Source organism: Drosophila albomicans, chromosome 2L, assembly GCF_009650485.2.
Source record: "Drosophila albomicans strain 15112-1751.03 chromosome 2L, ASM965048v2, whole genome shotgun sequence".
Taxonomy (NCBI): domain Eukaryota; kingdom Metazoa; phylum Arthropoda; class Insecta; order Diptera; family Drosophilidae; genus Drosophila; species Drosophila albomicans.
The window spans coordinates 12783343-12807561 of NC_047628.2; the positions used below are offsets into that span (position 1 = coordinate 12783343).

Below are 24219 nucleotides of genomic sequence, written 5' to 3' on the forward strand. Positions count from 1 at the left end.
GCAATAAGCATATCGTATAAAAATCATCGCTATTTTCGATATATTTAGTTCAGGTTTATTGAAATTTTAGTTCAATTATACCGCGTTTTAAATTTTCATCTGCCTGCCATAGTTGCTGGCTATGAAAGACTTTTCCAGCTTTCACCACTTCAACGAATTGCTCGAGACCACCGCCGACTCCGAAATAATGTGACTTGGCAGCTATTAAAATATTTCCATCCGGATGCAGACGCTTTCTAAGCGTATCCAGCAACTTTTGCTGATTTTCTATATTATATATAGTCTCAGACGTCAGTATTATATCATATTTCTTATGATTCTCGGTGAGTTCTGCAAAATGCATCCAGTCTCCAGCATAGAATTTATTTTTTGTTTGTAGCAAATCTATTTTAACATCATCTTCTAATCCATCTTCACAATTTAAAAGCACATTTGGCATGGTTATTTTCTCCAAAACATCCTTGTTCTAAAACACGATACATTTCAGTTCAAGTGCGTATTACATATTGTATTTTATGTTCCAGTCTACTCACATAATCTTGGAAATCAACGGTTGCTCCATTTTTCAAAGCATATATTCCCAAAAGACCAGAGCCACAGCCCAAGTCCAAAACCAATTTATTTTTCCAATTGGCTTCAACGTATTCTTTTGTTAGATACAAAAGTAAGTCATCGGTGCATTCCCAGATCTTGGCTCCGCCTTAAAAACAAGGAAGCTTAATATAATAGATATTATTAATTATTTAGTTATACAAACCTTCATAAACTCCCGCTATTAAGTCGGTATGGCTTTCTTCTGATTGTTTTATATCTTTACTATCCACATCGTTGTTTGTTTTGATATCCTCAAGGAGAAAACCAGCTACAAGATGACGAATTTCAGTATTTCCAATGGTTAATTCCTTGGCATTAAGCTCATATAGATCCATATTATTTAGAAGCTCTTTATTTGGTTTTACTTCTTCAGCTTTATACCAGTCAATTTTTTGCTCAGCTTCTAAATCTTTAATATCCTCCTTATCAACTTTAATCTTTTTGAAAGGACTCTCGGTAGAATCCGATGAATCCTGTTCGTTTACATCGAAATTGAACTTGAACATTTTGTGAGCACTTGAAACGCTCTGTTTGTTTTGGTTCTTGTTGGTAAATATGGTATCGGCACATTCACGTTTCTTAAAAAAATAACAAAACCATATAAAATTAATGACATTGGTTACACAATAATCAATTCAATCTTATTATTACATTTTCTTATGTTGGACAAGAAACAACTGTTAAGTGAAACAAACCTAAGCCACGCGAGAAACACACTGAATTTATCGATAAGCATACACACCGCACGGTGCTAATAAGCACCGGCACTATCGCTATCGATAAGACTTCCGAAAATACCAAAAATCTCATCACTAGAATTTGCTTTTTCGCTGCAATAAATTGTTTATTATTTATTAAAATAATAAATGGCCGACCAACTTCACGACGATGTAAGTTTTGTGTTTAAAATGAATGATTCATTGTGAATAAATTGTTAATATATGTAGGATGGTGAGGCGGCGTCCATAATGTCTATGCGATTTGACCAGCAGCAAAGGCAAGACAACGCTGCTAGCAATGGCAGCGATACCGGCGGCGTTGACGACGAAGCCCTGGAAGACAACGGCGACGACGTCGATGATGATGGTAAAAAAGATGCGGATCTGGTGTTGCCAAAGGCACTAGAGGATGTGCTTGCTCTCAAAGATCAGCGTGTGGCCGAGTTTGACACTGACGTCGATGGCCGGGGTGATGGGGGTGTATCACAAGACGGCGGCGATTTTGCCGATATCGGCGAAGACAGCGATGACGATGCCGATAACCAGGTGAATGGTGTCAGCAACAATAAGGCGGGTAAGCAAAGTAAAGCGGACAAAAATAAAAAGAAGAAACGACGCAAGAAGCAAAATAAAAAGATACGCCAGAAGTTGGAATATGAGCGCCAACAGCAGTTGGCACGACGCTCGGAACCAACACAGGAGCCAGAACCCGAAGAAGAGCCAAAGACAGCAGGGGTGGGCAGCGATGACGACGAGTCGCCACAGAAGGACAAGGACACACAGAAAGAGAGTCGAAGCAAAAAGAAGAAGGATCGAGGATTTGAAGAAAAAGAGAAGACCAAGGAGCGCAAGAAGTCCGAAAATGGAACCGAAGATGATGTGACCATCGAGTAAGTAACTCCGCACTCTCACCGACTATAGCTAATCATCTTTTATTCACATAGATATGTGCCTGAGAAAATCACCATCGCTGATCTAGCTCCCATGTATCGACAATTCTATCGTGTCTTCGAAATCTTTAAGCTGGAAAACAAGCCGAAGCCCGTGGAAAAAGACAAGGCAGCTCTGGACGCCGAGGCCTTGGCCAAGGCAAAAAAGTCGTCAAACAAATTGCACGATGATGATGATGATGATGTAGATGATGACGAAGATAACAAGGAGGATAAAGAAAAGTTGTCAAAACGCAAACTAAAAAAACTCACACGACTCAGTGTGGCAGAACTTAAGCAGCTAGTCTCACGACCAGATGTTGTTGAAATGCACGATGTGACGGCCCGCGATCCCAAGTTACTAGTGCAGCTCAAAGCGTATCGCAATACGGTGCAAGTGCCACGTCATTGGTGTTTTAAGCGCAAGTATCTCCAAGGCAAAAGAGGCATTGAAAAGCCGCCCTTTGATCTGCCTGCGTTCATCAAAAAGACGGGCATCATGGAGATGCGTGAATCGCTCCAGGAGCGGGAAGATGCCAAGACTCTAAAGGCAAAGATGCGTGAACGTGTCCGTCCCAAAATGGGCAAAATTGATATTGACTACCAGAAACTTCACGACGCCTTCTTCAAGTGGCAGACGAAACCTCGCATGACCATCCACGGTGATCTCTACTACGAGGGCAAAGAGTTTGAGACTCGGTTGAAAGAGAAGAAACCTGGTGATCTGTCCGAGGAGCTTCGCATTGCCTTGGGCATGCCCGTTGGTCCCAATTCGCACAAGATACCGCCACCATGGCTGATTGCTCAACAGCGTTACGGTCCGCCGCCTTCGTATCCGAATCTTAAAATACCTGGCTTAAATGCACCCATTCCCGAGGGCACCTCTTTTGGCTACCATGCCGGTGGCTGGGGAAAACCGCCAGTGGATGAGAATGGAAAGCCTCTTTATGGCGATGTGTTCGGCATGAATACACTTGATTTAGATGTGAGTAACAAAGCGCAAACTTTCATTTACATCAGGACATATAGTTTATGCTTTTTAACTATCAGAAACTAGCTTTCTAGCTGACTTATCAACTCGATAATATGAAGTGAAAAAGCGTAATCACTATAAATTTCTTTGCAAATAATAAATCGATATTGATGTATATTCCTTATTTTATATTATAGAACGGCATTGACGAAGCGGACATTGAGCGCAACCAATGGGGTGAATTGGAGTCCGAGTCAGAAGAGTCCTCCGAAGAGGAGGAAGAAGATGGCGAAGATCTGGGTAATCAGCAGGATGAAACGGGCTTGGTAACACCCGTCGAGGGTCTGGTTACACCCTCGGGTCTAACTAGTGTGCCAGCTGGCATGGAAACCCCAGAGAACATTGAATTGCGCAAAAAGAAGATCGAAGCCGAAATGGAAGAGTAAGTTAAAAGCACAAATTAAGCTGGTATAAAGACTGAACATACTTTCTCTTTTGTGCAGCAATGAAACACCAGTGCTTTATCAAGTGCTGCCAGAGAAACGCACGGATCGAATTGGAGCATCCATGATGGGATCTACTCATGTCTATGACATTGGTGGCGGCGGCGTTGCTGGTGCCAATAAACAGCCAGCCGTGCGTTCTACAACAGATCGCGAGGGCATTGTTGAATTGGCATTGGACCCGAGTGAATTGGATCTAGATAACGATGCGATGGCCCAGCGTTATGAGCAGCAGATGCGAGAGCAACAGAATCATCTGCAAAAGGAAGATTTATCGGACATGTTGGCAGAGCATGTGGCACGCCAGAAATCGAAACGCAAGCGACAACAAACGGATCCAGCAAAGGCTACAAAGAAGTACAAGGAATTCAAATTTTAATTCTACAAAAACCTTTTTCTGTACGCGAGTTTACTGTTTCTCCGTCACTATGATATTTAAGCGATGCCGAAATAATGTCATTATTAAAAGCTATTAGGAGAAAAACTTTTTAATTCCTTTTTATTTGTTACAAGAGCTTAGTTTGAAATTTGGTGGGAATGTTGCTTGTGATTTCATCTACTTAAATGTGTAGCGAAATAATGAAAATATAATTGTGCAGTTTTGTAGAAAATGAGCGACTACGTAAACTATATTAAAATAAATGATCAGCTTAAAATCTGATATCACTCTTCAGTTCATTACTCACTACATATAATGACAATTAAATATTGAATAAGTTATTCAAGCACGTGTCATTTTTAGATGGTAAATTAAATAAGTCTCGTTTGATTTTGTAGTCACACAAAGTGCAAATATTATTTTTGTTCTTATTGATGTTGGTTGTTTTTTGGACTTATAATATTATAATAATTTCTTTACATTGAAACTGATCGCTTACATTTTCATGATGTGTTGTTGCCTGTGTCGTAGTAGGTCAGCAATCCAGAACAAAGCAAAAGGGAGATGTGCGAATGCAGATTAACGTTTGCAAAATTGTCCACTCGAGAAGAAAAGCATTCTGAGCGGAATTCCAGTTAACGTACATCTAGGGCGCACATAATGCACTGTCTATGTTATGGCTATAGCTATAGCTAATGCTAATGTTGTTATTTAGCTGTCGTCCCCATGATCGATGACCACATAAAACTGGTCATTCATCTAATTGTTCATTGAGCTGCGCCAGCAATGCTGCGCGTTTGGATTCCAGTTCACCATCGCTAAGCGTTAGCTCCTCATTTCTGGACGTCGCCGAATCTGACAAAGCGGCCGGACTGATTGGCGTTGTAGAGCGATTGTTCCGATGCCTTTTGGCTTCTTTATCCCGACGGGCGCGTTTCTCTTTTTTCTTCTTTTTCGCCGGTGAATGCGAATTGGAATCATTCTGCTGCAGTGCTGAGCCTGTGACTGGCGAATGATTTCCCAGCTCAGATTCGCAAGACGACTGTAAAAATAAGGTTAAGCGTTAATTGAATAGGAGAGTTTAATGTACAATTTTAACTCACAGCACGCGATTTGTTTTTACGCTTTTTCTTCTTTTTCATCAGCTTTTCACTCTCAATGCTGCCAATCGAACTGAGCGAATTCTGTTTGCAACAAAAAAAAAAAAAAGAACGAGTTATCAAATATTTACAGCAGCTCTACCCAACTTACTGAGCGTGATTTGGAGCGTCGTTTTTTGCTTTTTTCCAGCTCAACAAGCTCGTTTTCAATATCTGATCTGGAGGTGGACCGCACACGTTTTTTATGCTTTTTATTCTTTTTGGATTTACGTGATCGTGAATGATGATGACTGCACGCATCCTCGCTCTCCTTAATAAAGTCCTCCCAAATCTTTTCTACGCCAATCTCTTTCTCATACAGCGCAAATGCCTCCAAATGCTCGACCAACTTCTTGGCGCTTTCGTAGGGCTCACCCACGGATACATTCGCTTCCAACCACTCGTTTTTGATTTCATTCTCCAGCTTGCGTAACCTTCGCACTTCCTCCTTCATACGTTCTTTTTCAATGGTCTCGGCCTGCAGAGAAATTAATTTGTTTAAGCAAAGCACAATTCAAAGATATATGAAACTATTTTACCTTCTCCAGCAGCGAGTTGTACGTCAACTTGACATTACCGGCATCTAAGCTGGCTGATCGTTTATCCTCGCACACCACTGTGGCAAAGTCCTCAAAGCTTGTCTTGGCCTGCACCACAAACTGTTTCTCTTTGAGTATTTCGCGTATGATTTTCTTTTCGTCATGGAATCGTGCCTTCAAGTTCTCCACATAGAACTTGAATAAATCCAGCGGGGTTGAACCATTCTGTCCCAGCATGGCAGAGAAACGTATATCTGCCGATATTATGGGATACAATTCCACCCACAGCGACATCGACGTCAATTTTCCCTCCTCATGCAGCGAGTCAAGTAGCGCAAGGAATCCATCTCGATTTTTGCGTTGCTGCCGTTTGAGACGCTTCTTCTCGCGCTCTCGATCTTCCTCTTCTTCTTTTTCAAGCGTACGTATGTGTTCCTCAAACACAATCAGTGCATCTTCCTTATCCATGCCTAGCAGAGTCACATCGTTCTTAAATGCTGCATTATCGAGCAGCATCACCTGTGCCTCTGACCACGTTGTGGCGTATGTAATGGACGTCATTGATTCTAACAGCTCACCGAGCACTTTCATGTTGCGTTTCTTTAGAAGACGCGACTCCTCTTTCTCACGTTTGGCCAAATTGAATATGCAATCCTCGTAGATGTCACGCCGATCGGGTTCCGGGACTGTCGTCCATGTACGATTGCTGGCAAAGACCTCTTCGCAGCGAAAGTATTTCATTTGCGAGTTCATCTTATCGCTGGACATGAGAAACTGTTCCAGATCCTCCTTGGCTTTTTTGGCACGCAGTCGCGACTCCTCACGTTCATCTTTCAGTTTCTGGGTCTTGTAAGCGTTGAAGGTTTGCTTGCGTTCGTTGAGCGTTTTAAAGGCATTGTAACGCGGGTCCTTTGATATGATCTTGACACACTGATCCCAATTGGCATTCGAGGGCACGTTGCGATCGCGAAGCAGCTCCTTGAATGCCTCTATTGCCTCACGTTTATCCTTAAACATCAATGATGCGTTGTTCTCGCCGCCGGATTTGTCATCTTTTTTAGCTAAGTAAAAATTAAGTAATATTAGTTTGGCATAATGCCATGTGATTTGTGTTTACGCACCATTGGGCACTTCGATGGCTGCCAACGTGGCTGCCATGGCCTGATCCAGTGCCGAGGAGCTGTTCTCATTACTACTCGGCGTCAGTGGCGAGTGTATCTCCGGCGTCGGCACACGCGGCGCTGCTGGCAAAGCCGCTGGCAATATGTTGGCCAAGGCCACGTGTGGCACCATGCCAGCCAGACTGGAAGACGTCATGGCTGCCACTGCTTTAGCTGCAGCTGCTGCTCTAAAACGGAATAAGCACAATGTAAGCGAATGTTATGCATTTGATGTGTGCTACTTACTCCTCTGCTTTGGCCTTCGCTTTCATGTCTAGATACTCTGGCGGTGGCTCCCAGCAAGTCTCTTTTGTGCTCACATTATGATAATACACTTTATTCGCGTCCGAACGATACTCTTTCCACGGGCACTGATTGTGCAGCAGCTCTGCCGGCGTCATTAGCGCCTCCGGTTTCTCCCACGAGCTTTGCTTTGTGTTCTGATTGTAATAATAGGGGCGTCCATCCGGCGCCTTGTGCTCCGTCCATTCAGTGGCTAAGGCCCCAAAGGCAGCAGCCAGCTCGGGCGGTGGCGGTGCCCCAAAACCGGGAGGCGGTAGACTGAAGGGCGGCACTGGCATTCCTCCCATGCCTCCCGGCGGGTATCCCATGCCGGCCATCGCAGCCGCTGGCGGCATCGGCATTGTTGAATTATTGCCATTGCCAGCGCTAGGAGGAACATTCATTTCACTATGTGTTGCTAATATGATTAAATGAATTTAACGTTTTGGTACGAGTACCGGTCGTCTGGTTGCTGGCTGCCAATATGATGCGCTTTCAACTAATTGAAAATTTTTAACAATTCTTAAACTTTTTCTTTTTTGCACGTCTCTCTCGTTTTTTGACAGTCACAGTTTTGGTGCGTGGTGGTGCCCTTGCCAGATTGGGTAAAGTCTGCCTAAAATTAGTACATTTTTGTCATGCAGCCATTTATCGATATGCGACTTATCGTCACGCTTGATAGTCGGTTGTATCCTACGCGCATTTTTAAAAATAGCGGTTTTTGTGTGAAACAATAACAAGAATTTGTTAATAAAAAATTAAATATGAATTCTTCCTCTCAATTGCTTAAATTGTAGAAGTCTCTTAGCGTTCCCTCTTTCTTTCCATTATAAATATACGTTTACTTCTAAACAACATAATACTAAAAATTATTCTTGATTTTATTTGCATTTGTAAGCAAACAAAAGAAAGGGAAAAATTGGTTGATGACACGCGTGAACTAAAATTGTAGGCTTCTTTTTTATTGACACACATGTCTATATACATTTGAATGCCAGACACTGACGAATTTTATTGAAGCAGTTGGCTTGAAAGAATATGCTGTTATTAAGTGCCTTCTTTAATGCTTGTAAATTTAAAAGACATAAGTTCAATTTCAGCTGGCTCATAGCATAGACATGTTTTCTCAAGCATTCCAACATTTTGTCCGCGCACGTCGTACGCTTTTGTTGTATCTGGGACTTTGTGCCTTGATTTTCTTTGCGTTTTTCTCACCATTGAGTGTTTCTTATGTGAGCCCAGAATGTTATATGGACACTCAACTGTACGAGTTGGATAACGGTGGACTCAAGCGACTTGAGGATGTCCTGCTCTCCCAAATAATACCTCCGCCAGGAAGAAGTATATTCTTCCATGAAACCAAATGTCATTCTAGTGACGGACCAAACATATTCAAGTTGTCCGCGAGACAAGCGTGCTCCATCGAATCGGCGGCTTTGAATAATCCAAATTTTCAAGTTTTTCTATTATTTGCAACTCCCACCTATACGTTGGATGACCAAAACGATCCCATACTTGATGCGCTTCGTAGCTACAAGAATGTAAATCTGCGATACTTAAATATCTGGCGCTACGTCAAAGATACGCCCATAGAGAAGTGGTTTAAGGAGGGCCATCTCTTTCGGTCAAAGTAAGATTATAAACTATATTCCAAACATTCTAATTCTTTATGTTAATTTTACTTAGATTTCTGACGGAACACATGTCCGATTTGCTGCGCTTGATTACCCTATATCGATATGGCGGCATCTATATGGACTTGGATGTTGTGGTTCTACGCAGTATGGAGCTTGTGCCTCTCAATTATGTGGGAGCCCACGATAATGTCACCCTCGGCAATGCTGTGATCAGTGTGGAGCCCAGAGGCATCGGTCACGAGATCTCTGAATTATTCTTGGATTACTATCAGAAGCATTATAGTGCCGATGACTATGTGTCTAATGGCCCCACTTTAGTTACCGAAGTGGTTAAAAAATTCTGCAACAGTACAAGAATGAAGCAAATGCAAGAAGATCCCAAAAACTGTCGTGGTTTTAAAGTGTTCAATGAGACTGCGTTTTACCCATTGCAGTGGCCACAATGGCATCATTTTATTTTACCCAAGTACAAGGAAGATACCTTGGAAAGAACGAAGGACTCGTTCCTAATTCACTTGTGGAATAAGGCGTCCTACCGGACCTTGTTCAAAGTAGGCACCAATAATGTTTACGGCAGATATGCGGTTCTCAATTGTCCCAAAACTTATGCGGCAGCTGGAGCATACTTTTAGTATTTTGATATGTAAGATGTACGACTGATGAACTAATATAGTAAAATAAGTGCACCAATAAACAAATAGAAAAATAAAAACCAAGAGTTGCTACCTACATAAGTGTCCATGAACAGTACATGAACAATGCAACAGGGTCTTTAAGTTAGTTCACGCTCTTGTTACCAGCGAAAACACATGGTACTGGGCGTCTTACTTTTGGTGATCGTAAACACATGTGCAAACACATATCGTTCTATGCAGAGATATGTACATAATATAAAGATTCGAATATCTCTCTATCTAGCTATCTTCCTAGACATAAAATAATAATGGTTATTGTACGTTCAGTATTTTCTCGTGGTAAAGATTTGCAAGAGTTATTAGAAAACTAATCTGAACAACAAAGATAATTGATTGACGGGATAGTATATGCGACAAATATATACTCTTTAAAAATAAAATATAGCATGCATATTATTAATGGAGTAAGCTCAAGAGATACAGTATGTCAAGAAACTCTTTACACACAGAAAAAAAACACATATTTTTTGACTTTGCATGTAAAAATAACGCCTTTAGTTATTATTTTTCAATTTTTTTTTAATGCAGATCTATTATTTAGCAAATTTTAAATTAGTATGTACAAAAATAAAAACAATACAACGAAAGGGAACATTTTAAATCAACAAAATATGAGTTTACACATTTTTGACACTGTCAAGAAAGTGTTTACACACTTTAGTTTTCGATTCTGTTTTGTTCTATTTTTAGAAAAAACTGTACTTTATTGTTAACTATGCTTCTGCACTATTCGCTATTTTTGCATTCCTTTTCATTCATTTGCGAAATTTTGCTACGCACTTGTAAAAAAGCCGATTTTTAAATTATTTAACATGCCTGGAGCTGGTTTGACTTTTGACGTTACCCAATTGACTTATTATAGTCACAAAATTGGAAAATCTGTAGCTTAGCTAGTGGAGCTTATTGGGGTATCGCAAAAAATAATTTATAATGCTCCAAATCAAGCCGAAAATGAAGACAAACTGCAAGCAAAGTGTGGAAATGGTCGAAAAATGGATATTGACGAGCGGGCAGACCGCCTTATTATGGGCGAGGTCCGTCAAAATCCCCAAATTTTGATCAGAACCCATGCCAAGGAGTTGGAAGAAGGGTGTGACACGGTCAATTCACATGAAACCGTCCGCTAACTAATTCTGAGGAGCAAACACTCTTCAACCGTTGAAACGGTTGCGAGTAAGAAACCGCTGCTTCCGAAAGTAAATGTTGAAAACGCATAAATTTTGGCTTTTAACATGAGCATCACGCCGGACAACTATTGGGATGACGTCGTACTCTATGTCCAAACCAAAAAAAATGCTATACTACAATGATGGACCAACTAGAGTATGGACCAAGTCGTTAACAGCCTTACATCAGCGCAACATCATTCCAACAGTACAATTGGGAAAATAGTATTTGTTCCTCAGAATTAGTTAGCGGACGGTTTCATGTGAATTGACCGAAGCATAGTTAACAATAAAGTACAGTTTTTTCTAAAAATAGAACAAAACAGAATCGAAAACTAAAGTGTGTAAACACTTTCTTGACAGTGTCAAAAATGTGTAAACTCATATTTTGTTGATTTAAAATGTTCCCTTTCGTTGTATTGTTTTTATTTTTGTACATACTAATTTAAAATTTGCTAAATAATAGATCTGCATTAAAAAAAAATTGAAAAATAATAACTAAAGGCGTTATTTTTGCATGCAAAGTCAAAAAATATGTGTTTTTTTCAGTGTGTAAAGAGTTTCTTGACGTACTGTATGTATTATATTTAACCCGATGCACATATTATAACATTTGTCAGTCAAAGTATCGATGCATTTTTCGAAATATACATTTTATTTCAATTTGAAAAATCATAGCTGATCTGCGTCTACCTTGAAGTTTTCTAACATATTTAATAATAAATAATATTAAATAGATTATCTAGCTTGAATCACAGTTTTTTGTTTGATTGAAAAATTCTTTAAGCTATACTACTACTAATAATAATAATAATAATAATGGAAAAGGTTTGTTGTTTGTCTTTGAATAACTTGATTAGACTTTCCCGTTACTATGCCATATATCTATCACCGCTTGGTAGTTCAGACAGACATGAGAACTTTATGTATAGATAAAACAAAGGTAAACAGCTGTTTCATTGATAGGTACTTTTTCATTTATCGTAAAGGGTAAAAGAATCGTGGCAATCGTGCGACTTCCTCTCAACCAAAATAATAGAAGACACTCTTATGTGATAAGACCCGCAATCACAGCAATTAAAAACAACAAGCTTAAACACAGACAACCTGTAATGTCAGTTCCGTTTGTTCTTCAGCGTGAAGATGGTGTCACATCAAAAGACTATTCTATTTGGTTCCTCGATCCGTCGGCGGCATATTCTGTTATCCATAATTGCTTTTATTATTATCCTTTATTATTGTACTTCAGAAACAAGTCCAGCTGAAGTATTCCAATATCCTTGTTATATGGACTCGTTAAGCGAGAGCTCAACTAAAGGACTTGAACGACTTGAAGACGTGTTGCTATCAGATAGAACACCTCCGCCGGGAAGAAGTATATTCTTTCATGAAACCAAATGTCATCCAAGCGACAGACCAAATATATTCAATTTATCCGCGAGACAAGCATGTTCTATTGAATCGGCAGCTTTGAATAATCCAAACTTTCAAGTTTACCTATTATTTGCAACTCCCACCTATACATCGGATGACCAAAAGAATCCCATACTTGATGCGCTTCGAAGCTACAAGAATATAAATCTGCGTTCTTTGAATATCTGGCGTTATGCCAAAGATACACCCATTGAGCAGTGGGTTAAAAAAGGCGATGTCTTCCAATCAAAGTACGATAGTTAACTATATTCCAAACTTCCTAATTCTTTATATTAATTTTACTTAGATTTCTGACGGAACACATGTCCGATTTGCTGCGCTTGATTACCCTATATCGATTCGGCGGCATCTATATGGATTTGGATGTTGTGGTTCTACGCAGTATGGAGCTTGTGCCTCTCAATTATGTGGGAGCCCACGATAATGTCACCCTCGGCAATGCTGTGATCAGTGTGGAGCCCAGAGGCATCGGTCACGAGATCTCTGAATTATTCTTGGATTACTATCAGAAGCATTATAGTGCCGATGTTTATGTGTCCAATGGCCCCACTCTAGTAAGCCGCGTGGTCAAAGGATTCTGCAACCACACATCAATGAAGCAAATGCAAGAAGATCCCAAAAACTGTCGTGGATTTAAAGTGTTCAATGAGACCGCGTTTTACCCATTGCAGTGGCCACAGTGGCAGCATTTTATTTTACCCGAGTTTAAGAAGGATACATTAGAGAAGACCAAGGACTCCTACCTAATACATTTTTGGAATAAGTCGTCCTACCAGAAACTTTTCAAAGTAGGTACCGACAATGCATACGGCAGTTATGCTTCAGCCAATTGTCCCAAGACCTATGCAGCAGCGGCAGGAACAGATTTCTAAATCTAGGATAATAAATAGTTGCTTTTTGTAGAAATAAACCAATATGTTACACACAATTAGTACAACAGTGTTCGGTTCTAATGTTTTCTTCCGCTGGCGTGCGATGGGAAATTTTACTTTTACTTAATGAAAAATGTTAAATAACCCAGTTTAAAGACTTTTATTTGCCCACACGTCAAGAGCTTCATACAATAGTTTTTTTCACGTCAGCACTGAAAATGAGTATTTCGGCAAGTCAACATCGTACCACAACTTATACAAAAGCGGGAGAGTATTTCTTAGAGACAAACATCTGTTAAGCAGTTCACTTCTCTACTATTCGTCCAATTGTATAAATAAAAAATATGTATCCAATCTCTAATCTTGGTCTCTTGCATTTTTGGGAAATATTTTTCAAATGCCAAGTCATATATTCAGTTCTTTTCGAACTTACCTGGCAGTAACATGTTCCATTTAAAGAAAGTTTTCAACGCTCTCTATCGCAAATTAGGTCCGCGATTTTTCTTGTTGTTTTCGATTTGTTGTCTCCTCATTTATGTGCTACGAGGACGAAAGGCAAAATATTATTATATGGATACAGTGCCAACATATGGAGATGCAAATCAGAATATCTTAGAAGATGTTTTATTTTCCAAGGAGAAACCAGCAACAGGAAAAACTATATTCTTTATCGAAACGAAATGCGAGCGATCTAATTTGAACTATAATATCCTCAACTTTACGGCTCATAACGCCTGTGGCATCGAATCTGCTGCTTTGCATCACCCAACCCATGATGTCTATGTCCTGGTTGCTTGTCCAACATTTCGCCCACAAGCTGATCCTATGATTGATGCTATGCTCAGTTATAAGAATGTGAAGTTTCGCTATGTTAATCTATGGCGATTTGCGGAAGGAACTATAATCGAAGAATGGCTAAAAACGGAGGCACTATTTCAATCGAAGTAAGAATTAAAAAACGTATTTCTATTTTGATTATTTTTGTAATTTTCTTCAAGATATTTGATGAACAACATGTCTAATCTACTACGACTGCTGGCGCTGTATCGTTATGGCGGCATCTACATGGACGAGGATGTCATCATGTTTCGCAGCTTGAAAGATGAGTCCCCTAATTTTATGGGTGCAGAGACTGAGGACAGCATTGGAAATAGTGTGATTGGCATGGAGCCAACTGGACACGGACGTCTTTTTTCTTATATGTTTTTAGACGATTTTAAGCGCAATTATTCGGGCAATGTCTGGGGTTACAATGGTCCCGATGTGCTGGTACGGATGATGAAAGTAATTTGTGGTACTAACGATGTGAATCTTATGAGAACGGATGCGACTCGTTGTCTCGGCATCAAAGTACTCAACGTTACTGCCTTTTATGAGATCAATTGGTTAGAAAGGGATAATTTCTTTGACGAGACTCCGAAAATCGTTAATGAAACGCTGACGCGTCTTAAGAAGTCGTATGGAATGCACACATGGAACCATGTGAAGACCAATTGGACACAAAGCGTTAATTCCCCCTCAGCTTACATCCAGTTGGTGGCTAAGAATTGTCCAAAGGTCTTTGCAGCCACTGGGAAACGTTTCACATAGACAAAATCGGAAATCACATTACCATTGTTGGTATGCTTTTATTCATTTTTAACGGACACCGAAAATCATGGTTTGTTAGCTGACAGATAAGAAAATACAAAGACCATAATAAAATTTCGTCACAGATAATACAAATGGTATCTTTTTTGCTGATTAAATGTTTATCTTTAAAAGAAATTTTGATAAAGTTTGGAAATGCAAAATTTAGTTTCGTCGGTTGACCAGTATTTAATCAGACGCCAACCGTTCAACACATTCTGAATCGCTCAGTTGTAGATTTTCACGAAAAAGCGATTATGAAGAAACGTTCAACATTGATAAGTGGACGCCGTTTTTTGTTGTTGATTGTGGCTCTTAGTCTAATTATTCTTGTTGCGGTGTACTACATAACAGACATAAGGCAAACAGAAACCCCGGTCTACTCATGTTATCTGGACTACGATTCGAAAGGTTCTAAGGAAGAGCCGCAACAACTTGAAGATGTACTATTCGCAGACATAAAACCAACACCAGGAAATTCTATATTCTTTCTGGAAACCAAATGCAATTGTTCTAATCATAGGTATAGTATACTCAACTTTACGGCTCATCAGGCCTGTGCCGTCGAGGCTGCGGCACTACATCATTCCAGTTATGATGTCTTTGTGCTATTCGCCTGTCCCACGATTCGTCAGCAAAATGATCCCATACTCGATGCTATGCTCAGTTATGAGAATGTCCAGATTCGCTCTGTTAATCTCTGGCGATTTGCCGAAGGTTCCCCCATTGAGGATTGGCTAAAGAAAGATGATCTATTTCGTACCGAGTATGAACAAAAAAAAACTAGTAAATTTACATTTTACTTACCCAGATTTCCTTTTAGATTTTTGATGATCAACATATCCGATCTGCTGCGATTGCTTACTCTGTATCGTTATGGTGGCATTTACTTGGACGAGGATGTGATCATGTTTCAAAGTTTGGAGGACGAGGTCCCCAATTTCATGGGTGCTGAAACAAATACAAGCATTGGAAATAGTGTGCTTGGCCTGGAGCCTGATGGATTTGGCCATATGGTGGCAGAGCTTCTTTTAAATGATTTTCAGCGCAACTATTTGGGCAATGTCTGGGCTCACAATGGTCCCAAGTTGTTAGTTCGAATGATGACTCGAATATGTGGTACGAATGACGTTAATGCTATGCAAGAGGACAGCAATATTTGCCACGGCATTAAGGTATTCGATATTAATGCTTTCTATGAGATAAATTGGACGGAAAGGTCTCGCTTCTTTCATAAACAATTCGCGGATGAAACGCTGAAGCGTCTGAAAGATTCATATGCGATGCACACCTGGAACCACATTAAGACTAATTGGCCTTTTAGAGTTGGGTCTAGTTCGGCTTACATGCAGCTGGTAGCACAACATTGTCCACGGGTCTTTGCTGCCACTGGAAAATACTTCACATAGTTTATTAAAATATGTGTTAAATAATAATGATTTAAATGATTGATATCTGCCAAGTTTTTAAGGATATTTAACACCTAATCGCTTAAGGTAGGTCACTAATATTTTATTGAAAAATATATTGACTAAAACGAATTTTATTTTAGCACTTTTCAGTGGGCTCACTTGGAAATTAATGCTCAGAGAAAAGGAAAAACCCGTCTACGCTAAAACGACTAATCTAATCTATATTGCTAAGCTTTTCTGTGATTCTTGTTCCCATTGTTCTTATGGTGCCACACAAACATTTCTAGACATATTTCCGTTTTATAAAGATTATAAAAAAGCTCGATTAAACATTCTGCCGGCCAAACTGCCAAAATATACAACTTCGTCACTTACATAAATTGGCGATATGCCAATGAAGTATGTATTTCTAATTACATAATTTGAAATGTTAATCAATTACAATTAACGAATTCTCCGTATAATTACAAAACAAATATTGAAAGAGAAGAAATCTTCAACACTTTGGGCAATGGGTATATAAATTAAATTAATTTAATTAAGCCATCTATTGAATAATGATTCAGAGCTTGCTCAATCAACTCTTTCTATGCTTTGGGTTAAAGAGAAAGAGCAAAAACCGTCGATGTTAAAACGCCAACTAATCTAATCTTACTATGTACTAAACTTTTCTGTGATTCATCCAATTCTACCTATGTTGCACTACATTTAGAAGCATTTATGAAGATAAAAAAGATAGAAAAAATAAAAAAATTGGGTTAACAATTGCGTCGACTGTGCTTGACTGTGATATACCCGCTATCCATTTTGAATAAAATCAAAACTGAGCAAAGTGAATATACCTAAGAAATACACAAATATACGGAAGGCGTTTTTTCTCATACAAAAGAAATTCTTAAATAGCTTCTACAATTTTTAGCTGATTGTAACAAAATTATCAGGAATCATAAATACTATAGATATTATTGTACTATATACCAAAAATCGTCTCTAGTTTATCAGTCTTGTTATTCGTTTTCGATTTGCCGGAGTGGAAATGTGAAATTTGAATAGAATATTGACGTAGATCAAGAATATGTGTACTTTATGGCGTCGGAGATGATTTCTTCTGCCCGTTACATGCATTTCTTTGAGGCACAAAGCTATAATACCCTTCTTCCTTTCACATAGTATTACGATTTTACGAAAACTTAAAAACTCACTTCAGTTGTTGTGCACATAGTCAGACCTACGCAATATCGATTTGTAATTCCAAGGTTTCAAAATCGATTTAATTGTGATAAACTTGTTAAATTAGAAGTGTTATGCGCAATTTCAATTTGCACTTTACAGAAATTGCAGCTGCACAAACAATAAAAAACTTAAGTAATGAATTAATCGTAGTAAGACTTACATATATCCGTAGACGTGTTTAGTTATTTCTGCAGTGTCTTGCTGTCAATATGTTCAAAGTATCGCGTTTACTAATCTGTTGCATAAGCTGGAGGCGGAGATTAATATTCTTAGGTCTCATCATCGCTAGTAGTCTGTTACTTATCGGAAAAATTCATCGAGAACCTAAGATTTATCATTGTTACATGGATGCAGAACAAAAGCCGAATTCCAACGAAAAACAGTGGATCTTAGGGGATATTTTATTCACCAAAGAGAAACCCAAACCTGGGCGAACCATATTCTTTGTCGAAAGCAAATGCAATTGTTCAGACTCTGAATATAGTATTCTTAACTTGCCAGCTCATAGCGCCTGTGCCATTGAATCCGCAGCCTTGCATCACCCAACCTATGATGTCTTTGTCCTGGTTGCCTGTCCAACAATTCGTCAACAAACTGATCCCATACTTGATGCTATGCTCAGCTATAAGAATGTGAAGCTTCGCTATGTTAATCTGTGGCGATTTGCAAAGGGATCTCCTATTGAATATTGGCTAACGAAGGAAGATCTATTTCGTACCAAGTAAGAACTAAAATGCAAAATTCTATTTTATTTACCAGCATTTCCTTTTCCTCTTTAAGATATTTGATGGTCCACATATCTGATTTGATGCGATTGCTGGCTTTATATCGTTACGGTGGCATTTATTTGGACGAAGATCTGATCGTGTTCCGCGCTTTGGAACACGACAACCCCAATTTTATGGGTGCAGAGATAAAAATAAGTATTGGAAATAGTGTGCTTGGCCTAGCGCCTGATGGATTTGGCCATATGTTGGCAGAGCTATTTTTGAATGATTTTCAGCGCAATTATTTGGGCAATGTCTGGGCTCACAATGGTCCAAGGTTGATGGAGCGAATAATGTCTCGATTATGTGGCACCAGTGATGTTGCTGCTATGCAAAAAAACAGCAATCTTTGTCATGGCGTCAAAGTATTTAACGTCAGTTCCTTTTATGAGATAAATTGGGTTGAAAGATCCCACTTCTTTGATGAGAAATACGCTAATGAAACGATGAAACGTCTTGAAGCCTCGTTTGGAATGCACACATGGAACCATATGAAAACCAAATGGCCGCTTAGCGTTAATGCCAGATCAGCATACATCCAGTTGGCAAAAAAGCATTGTCCAAAGGTCGTAGCAGCCAGTGGAAAATATTTCACATAGCTGCAAATACAAATATAAATTGAATATTATTATATGTATCAAATATTTTTTGGTAATAAATAAAAAGAAAATAAAACAAGTAGTTTTGGAAATATATATAAAAAGCGTTGAATCCCGATCAGTCTTCATTCAGTTGGTGGCCTTTTATTTTCTTAGGGTTTTTGCTATCACTGGGAAATATATCTTATAGCTGCTAATAAAATATTAAATAATAATATTAAAACAGAAGAATAGTAATCATTATTATACGATACGATACATGTTAAGATCTTAAGGATAATAACTAGGTATGATTGTAGCATAACAGGGTAACAAAGAGAACGGATCATTCAGAATTATAAACAGGTAATACAACCAAGGTGTTGCAGTTGTGTTAATATTAGAGTTAATATCAAACGTCATTCTGTATGCGAATCGTGAATTGTTGCAAATGGCGGAAAGCTTTTTTTTATTGGTTTTCAATGTGTGTGAGGTTAATATAATAAAATTTAATAGATAGTCGTCTTCGCAATATAACACATCTTAATAGGAAGCGGTTATTATGGAAATAAGTGCGAATAATATAACATTATATTAGGAAGAGAGATCTATGCAACTGGAAAACATTCTGTACTCGCAAGATAAGTGAACGGTCTTCAATTTAGTTTACTAAGTCTGACTCAATGACACTCCCGTATTATAGAATCCACTACCACTCATAAGGATATCATATTTTCCTGTCTACCAGCTTATCATCAAGACAATCCATTTGTTAACACCACCCCAAGCGATATGAATGTGAGTCTTTGTAACGCTAATCTATAGCTATTTGCGGCTAATGCCCTGAAATGCTGTACCTAAGATATTGTAACTCACATATGTAGTAATTAATACTCATCTTATTTTCATCACTGCGTTACTGTTACTGTGTAACCTTTTCAATACACTTGAGCTAATATTAGCATAGTTCGATTATCGGTATTACTGCAATATAACATGTACTAAAAGTAGAAAATTCAGTAGTCCCGCAACTTTCGCAATGTATAGAGATGTCTCAACGTCAGAGAACTTTCCGGGCGCGTCTCTGGAACTTTGTGAAATTGCTGATAGTTCCTCTTTTTATTATTAATATATGTGAATTACTCAGCATGCGTCTCTTTAAATTACCGCCTTCCGCGTATCCCACTTGCTATTCGATAGCTGCTTCGATGGAGCTTACTCCCGAGAACATATCTGCCATTGAAGTTAATGGTCCAATTCCACTAGAGGATATACTGTTATCGGAAGAAAAGCCTAACCCTGGAAAGACAATATTCTTCCTGGAGACCAGCTGCCCTTGCTCTGAAAATGATTTCAATTTCAGCACTTTGAGCTCACGACAAGCCTGCGCCATTGAATCAGCAGCATTGCATAATCCGAACCTAGATATTTATGTTTTATTTGCCTGTCCACACTTTCGCTATCGATTCGATCCTATAATGGATGTCATTCTGAGCTATAGGAACATACGACTTCGTCGCGTCAATCTTTGGCGATTTGCGGAAGATACTCCACTTGAGGACTGGATGTGGCAAGAAGAACTTTTTAGCGCTAGGTCTGCGGTAAATTGTTCGAATAATTTATCGACTACTGCATTTACCTCTATTTTCTGTAGATTTCTGATGAATAATATCTCCAACCTTCTTCGCTTATTGTGCTTATATCACTTCGGCGGCATCTACATGGACTTGGATGTGATCGTATTACGTAGTTTCGAGAATCAGTTGTCTAACTTTATGGGTGCTGAGGCCGAACAATATATATCGAATGCTGTTATAGGTCTGGAGTCCAACGGATTTGGTCACAAGCTCGCTGAACTGTTGTTACGTGACTTTGAAGAGAACTTCAATGGCGATATCTGGGCTCACAATGGGCCACGAAACATTTTAAGCGTAATGACACAAATCTGTGGAACGAACAATGTCAGCCTCATGGAGACAAATCGTTATCAGTGCCAGGGTGTTAAGGTATTTAATCACAAAGCCTTCTTTGAGATCCAAGGCCATCACTGGGCGCATTTCTTTGAGCCAAAATATGCCAATAAAACGCTGATACGCTTAAGGAATTCGTATCTGACTCATATCTGGAATCGATATAGTACGAAAAGATCGCTTAGGGTTGACTCCAATGCTGCCTACATTCAATTGGCGCGGAGACATTGTCCCAGGGTCTTGGCTATAACTAAAGAATATTTCGATTAGTCCGGTGAATTAATTGCTATGATAGAGGATTCAATTGCACTTGTAGTAGTACTATATAATACAGCTATACAGCTAAACAAACAACATAAAATGTACAATTAAACAGTTGCTATTTCATTTGTTAGTCGTAACTAGTTTAGACTGCAAAGTTATGGTTCTACGTAAATGGAAATTTCGAACAAGTCTTAACAGGTGTGTCGAATTTCTAGTTCCCATATTGATGTTCCACGAACTAGACTTTATTGTAAATATTTGTTTTCATGGAATTGTGCTACTATTTAATTTAAACTAATGTTACTTGAGTAAGTTGCTTGCATCTTTGCCGCCAACTGGAGTGCGAATAAAAATGTCAAATACATAATTCTAGAAGATATTCTACTCTCGGATGTCAAACCCATACCGGGAAACATAATATTCTTTATCGATTTTTTATCAATAGCCAATTGTCACGTTCCCGGTAAATTAAGAAGTTTACAGCTCGACAAGCTTGTTCCGTTGAATGGCCATCATCTAAGTGTTTCAAGTGCTCAAGTGTTTGTTCTACTTGCAAAATCCCATGTAATAATGTAATCACTAATGTTCAATTGTGGTATGAGGAAACACGTCTAATAAAAATATGCAAATATAGAAGAACTGAAGAATTGAATAAAGTAATCCATTGAGCAAACTGCAGAACTAAAATGTGAAGTGTTTGCATTAAAAAATGAAATAATTGTAAGCAACTACGGATGTTTAGATTAAGTACTACATTGCATAGCAAATGCAGTTGAGCAAATATTAAAAAAAGTATCCAATTGAAAATAATAACTGTTTTAGCTGTTAGTTGTATTCACTCATTCACATTGCCTAGACATGAATCTACGTATACGAAAATTTCGAGCACGTCTCTTGATCTGTCTAAAATTTGTGTTTCCCATAATAGTTTTTCATGTGGTGGAAATAATGATAATATTCATCTTCGAAGAAAGTGATACCTTATATGAATTAAATCAATGCTACTTGGATGAATTACCAGGAACAATCTCTACGAACTGGAGTTCGAATGCTGGCCACGAGTATCTAGAGGATGTACTACTTTCGGATATTAAACCAATACCAGGACGTGCCATATACTTTCTGGAAACTAAATGTTATTCGCTGAACTCGCAGTCTCATTATTTAATCAATTTGACAGCACGACAGACGTGTTCCATCGAATCGGCAGCTTTGCATAATCCAAACTTCCAAGTGTTTGTTCTTTTTGCTAATCCCAAAGTTATAGATCCAGAAAATCCTTTTCTAAATATCATTCGAAGCTACAGTAATGTGCATCTCCGACAATTGAATATTTGGCGGTATGTTAAGGATACTCCAGTAGAGGACTGGATCGTTAGGGACAATAAATTCATATCTCGGTAAGAGGAAATCGTTTTCATATACTTTATTGCTACTTTAGTACCATGTTTTCGATAGTTTCCCCACTGAACATACATCAGATCTACTTCGCTTACTAACCGTCTATCGCTTTGGAGGCATCTACATGGACATGGACGTGGTTGTGCTACGCAGCATGGAGGATATACCCCTTAATTTTATGGGTGCCCAGATCACCAATGTTATCTCGAATGCTGTGATTAGTTTGGAGCCCACGGGCATTGGTCATGAGGTTGGCGAATTATTCTTACGGGAATTTCAACAAACTTTCAATGGCACATATTATCTATTTAATGGACCAATGCTAATTGAACGTGTATTGGCAAAAATCTGTGGCACAAAGTCCGTCATCGAAATGATAAATAATCGTGAACGTTGCCATGGAGTTCGATTATTCGACGCTAGTGCTTTTTTCATATTGCAAAAACTGATTTACCTTTTTGATCCTAGAATGCTGAACGACGGAATAGAGAAAACAAAAAACTCTTATTTAATACATCTATGGAATAAAGGTTCGCAGAAGTGCAAACTAGTCGGTCCAAGCTCTACTTATGGCAGATATGCCGCACAGAATTGTCCCAAAACTTATGCGGCTGCTGGACATTTGTTTTAAGGAATATGATTTCCAATCCAAATAATTTTAGGAACAATTATAGTCCCATAAAATGTATTTGTGTAAAATTTTTTTTTTTTAACATGTTCAATCTATTATATAGCCGCATAAAATATTTGTAAGTAGGTGGATCAATTTTAACGGTTTTATAAATACAAATAAAAAAACTACAGATACCTGAATTTTTCCATTTTTAATAAAAGCAAAACAGTTCTAAAATATACCTAAATAATATACTTCAACGAGGCCGTATTTAGAATAGCACATTCAAAATATACCATAGAATATAAGATTCACCAGCTTTTCGACGAAAGCATCTAGGATCCGACTGCAACAATTTTTTCTAATAATAATAATTTCTACAATTTTTATCTAGTTGGAACCAATCAGGAATCATAAAGATTGTTATTACATTCTATTTGTTTAATTGCGGGTGAGGAAATGGGTGTGGTAAAAAATATAAACTATGCTTAATTTATGTGCAGCTCTATCTCTTATAATCTTTGGGACAGACAGACAGGCGGAAAAACGGATATTACTACATAGACTGTTAGAGCTGATCAAGAATATATATACTTTATGGGGTCGCAACTGCCTCCGTCTGCCTGTTTCTCTATGAGTAGCAGGTATATATAAATCGAGCAATGACTCGCAATAACTCTTTAGAAAGTTGAACCACACTTAGTGTGTTAGATACACATGAAGTCGAGTTGTGCAAATGGGCAGCTGATTAAATATTTATATATTTTTAGTATGTTGGTCAAAGAGGTACAAGCTTTTACTCACTTTAAGTTTTAGTTGCATAACTCCACCTAAATTGCAAAGACATGTGTAAACTAGCTTAAATAGTTATTACATTTTTATTTAATTTTTCTCAAGTTGAAGCTCATAGCAGTTTAGAACTTATGTTAAGAAACTTTGGGTTTGCATCATTATTACTTGGATGTGTTGTCAGCCAATGAATGTACTATTCTCAGATGTTAAACCTACTCTAGGACATAGACTTTCTCTATTGCATTGAATGCTGCCTTCCACAACCCGCAATTTACCAATGTTTGTTTTGTTTACTAATCCAAAATACCTAGATCCGAAAGATACTTGTGCTTAACTTATAAGGAACTACAGAAGCAAGTCAACATTTCTGACAAGTGAACATCATATACGACATGGGATTTGGATCGTCATGGAAAATAAGTTAACGCTACCATTTTATGTTATTTATCTCACAGTTTTAAACCATAGTAACCATTTGATTTACTTCGTTTGTTGGCTTCGCATAACTTTGGAGGCGTTTATTTGGACATGACCGTTTT

General features: G+C 38.5%; 9 protein-coding genes across 13 annotated transcripts; 7 read left to right on the forward strand and 2 right to left on the reverse strand.

The window, feature by feature from the left end:
• Nucleotides 1-32: 32 nt before the first annotated feature.
• On the reverse strand, nucleotides 33-4683 carry LOC117566142 (histidine protein methyltransferase 1 homolog). Of its 2 annotated transcripts, none has more exons than XM_052002909.1 (4): nucleotides 4597-4683; nucleotides 758-1172; nucleotides 534-700; nucleotides 33-466 (listed from the first exon to the last, which is right to left on the reverse strand). In XM_052002909.1, exons 2-4 carry the CDS (start codon nucleotides 1098-1100, stop codon nucleotides 56-58), a joined length of 921 nt encoding a protein of 306 aa, XP_051858869.1. In that variant the 5' UTR covers nucleotides 1101-1172; nucleotides 4597-4683; the 3' UTR covers nucleotides 33-55. The 2 variants fall into 2 exon arrangements, with proteins under 2 accessions (XP_051858869.1, XP_034101519.2); XM_034245628.2 differs by lacking the exon at nucleotides 4597-4683 and adding an exon at nucleotides 1246-1332.
• LOC117566140 (splicing factor 3B subunit 2) lies at nucleotides 1361-4202 on the forward strand. The gene is made up of 5 exons (XM_034245623.2): nucleotides 1361-1484; nucleotides 1542-2203; nucleotides 2258-3227; nucleotides 3413-3657; nucleotides 3719-4202. Exons 1-5 carry the CDS (start codon nucleotides 1461-1463, stop codon nucleotides 4095-4097), a joined length of 2280 nt encoding a protein of 759 aa, XP_034101514.2. The 5' UTR covers nucleotides 1361-1460; the 3' UTR covers nucleotides 4098-4202.
• Nucleotides 4483-7903, reverse strand: LOC117566139 (pre-mRNA-processing factor 40 homolog A). Its single transcript, XM_034245622.2, has 6 exons — nucleotides 7182-7903; nucleotides 6897-7123; nucleotides 5776-6836; nucleotides 5349-5714; nucleotides 5201-5281; nucleotides 4483-5139 (listed from the first exon to the last, which is right to left on the reverse strand). Exons 1-6 carry the CDS (start codon nucleotides 7619-7621, stop codon nucleotides 4849-4851), a joined length of 2466 nt encoding a protein of 821 aa, XP_034101513.2. The 5' UTR covers nucleotides 7622-7903; the 3' UTR covers nucleotides 4483-4848.
• A 325-nt stretch (nucleotides 7904-8228) lies between these two features.
• LOC117565029 (lactosylceramide 4-alpha-galactosyltransferase-like) lies at nucleotides 8229-13367 on the forward strand. 2 transcript variants are annotated; one of them, XM_052002908.1, is made up of 2 exons: nucleotides 8229-8847; nucleotides 12436-13367. In XM_052002908.1, the coding sequence occupies exons 1-2, from the start codon at nucleotides 8336-8338 to the stop codon at nucleotides 13019-13021; spliced, it is 1098 nt and encodes a 365-aa protein (XP_051858868.1). In that variant the 5' UTR covers nucleotides 8229-8335; the 3' UTR covers nucleotides 13022-13367. The 2 variants fall into 2 exon arrangements, with proteins under 2 accessions (XP_051858868.1, XP_034099867.2); XM_034243976.2 differs by lacking the exon at nucleotides 8229-8847 and adding an exon at nucleotides 11852-12379 and having other exon boundaries at nucleotides 12436-13362.
• A 205-nt stretch (nucleotides 13368-13572) lies between these two features.
• LOC117565753 (lactosylceramide 4-alpha-galactosyltransferase-like) lies at nucleotides 13573-14730 on the forward strand. Its single transcript, XM_034245001.2, has 2 exons — nucleotides 13573-13965; nucleotides 14020-14730. Exons 1-2 carry the CDS (start codon nucleotides 13592-13594, stop codon nucleotides 14609-14611), a joined length of 966 nt encoding a protein of 321 aa, XP_034100892.1. The 5' UTR covers nucleotides 13573-13591; the 3' UTR covers nucleotides 14612-14730.
• An 87-nt stretch (nucleotides 14731-14817) lies between these two features.
• LOC117565752 (lactosylceramide 4-alpha-galactosyltransferase-like) lies at nucleotides 14818-16882 on the forward strand. 2 transcript variants are annotated; one of them, XM_052002206.1, is made up of 3 exons: nucleotides 14818-15416; nucleotides 15474-16146; nucleotides 16213-16882. In XM_052002206.1, exons 1-2 carry the CDS (start codon nucleotides 14908-14910, stop codon nucleotides 16057-16059), a joined length of 1095 nt encoding a protein of 364 aa, XP_051858166.1. In that variant the 5' UTR covers nucleotides 14818-14907; the 3' UTR covers nucleotides 16060-16146; nucleotides 16213-16882. The 2 variants fall into 2 exon arrangements, with proteins under 2 accessions (XP_051858166.1, XP_034100891.2); XM_034245000.2 differs by having other exon boundaries at nucleotides 16203-16881.
• Nucleotides 16883-17496: 614 nt separating this feature from the next.
• Nucleotides 17497-18676, forward strand: LOC117563842 (lactosylceramide 4-alpha-galactosyltransferase-like). The gene is made up of 2 exons (XM_034242371.2): nucleotides 17497-18016; nucleotides 18076-18676. The coding sequence occupies exons 1-2, from the start codon at nucleotides 17505-17507 to the stop codon at nucleotides 18659-18661; spliced, it is 1098 nt and encodes a 365-aa protein (XP_034098262.2). The 5' UTR covers nucleotides 17497-17504; the 3' UTR covers nucleotides 18662-18676.
• A 996-nt stretch (nucleotides 18677-19672) lies between these two features.
• On the forward strand, nucleotides 19673-21666 carry LOC117565475 (lactosylceramide 4-alpha-galactosyltransferase-like). 2 transcript variants are annotated; one of them, XM_034244582.2, is made up of 2 exons: nucleotides 19673-20241; nucleotides 20295-21666. In XM_034244582.2, the coding sequence occupies exons 1-2, from the start codon at nucleotides 19690-19692 to the stop codon at nucleotides 20307-20309; spliced, it is 567 nt and encodes a 188-aa protein (XP_034100473.2). In that variant the 5' UTR covers nucleotides 19673-19689; the 3' UTR covers nucleotides 20310-21666. The 2 variants fall into 2 exon arrangements, with proteins under 2 accessions (XP_034100473.2, XP_034100472.2); XM_034244581.2 differs by having other exon boundaries at nucleotides 19673-20234.
• A 52-nt stretch (nucleotides 21667-21718) lies between these two features.
• Nucleotides 21719-22943, forward strand: LOC117565474 (lactosylceramide 4-alpha-galactosyltransferase-like). The gene is made up of 2 exons (XM_034244580.2): nucleotides 21719-22274; nucleotides 22333-22943. The coding sequence occupies exons 1-2, from the start codon at nucleotides 21733-21735 to the stop codon at nucleotides 22904-22906; spliced, it is 1116 nt and encodes a 371-aa protein (XP_034100471.2). The 5' UTR covers nucleotides 21719-21732; the 3' UTR covers nucleotides 22907-22943.
• The last annotated feature ends 1276 nt before the right edge of the window (nucleotides 22944-24219 follow it).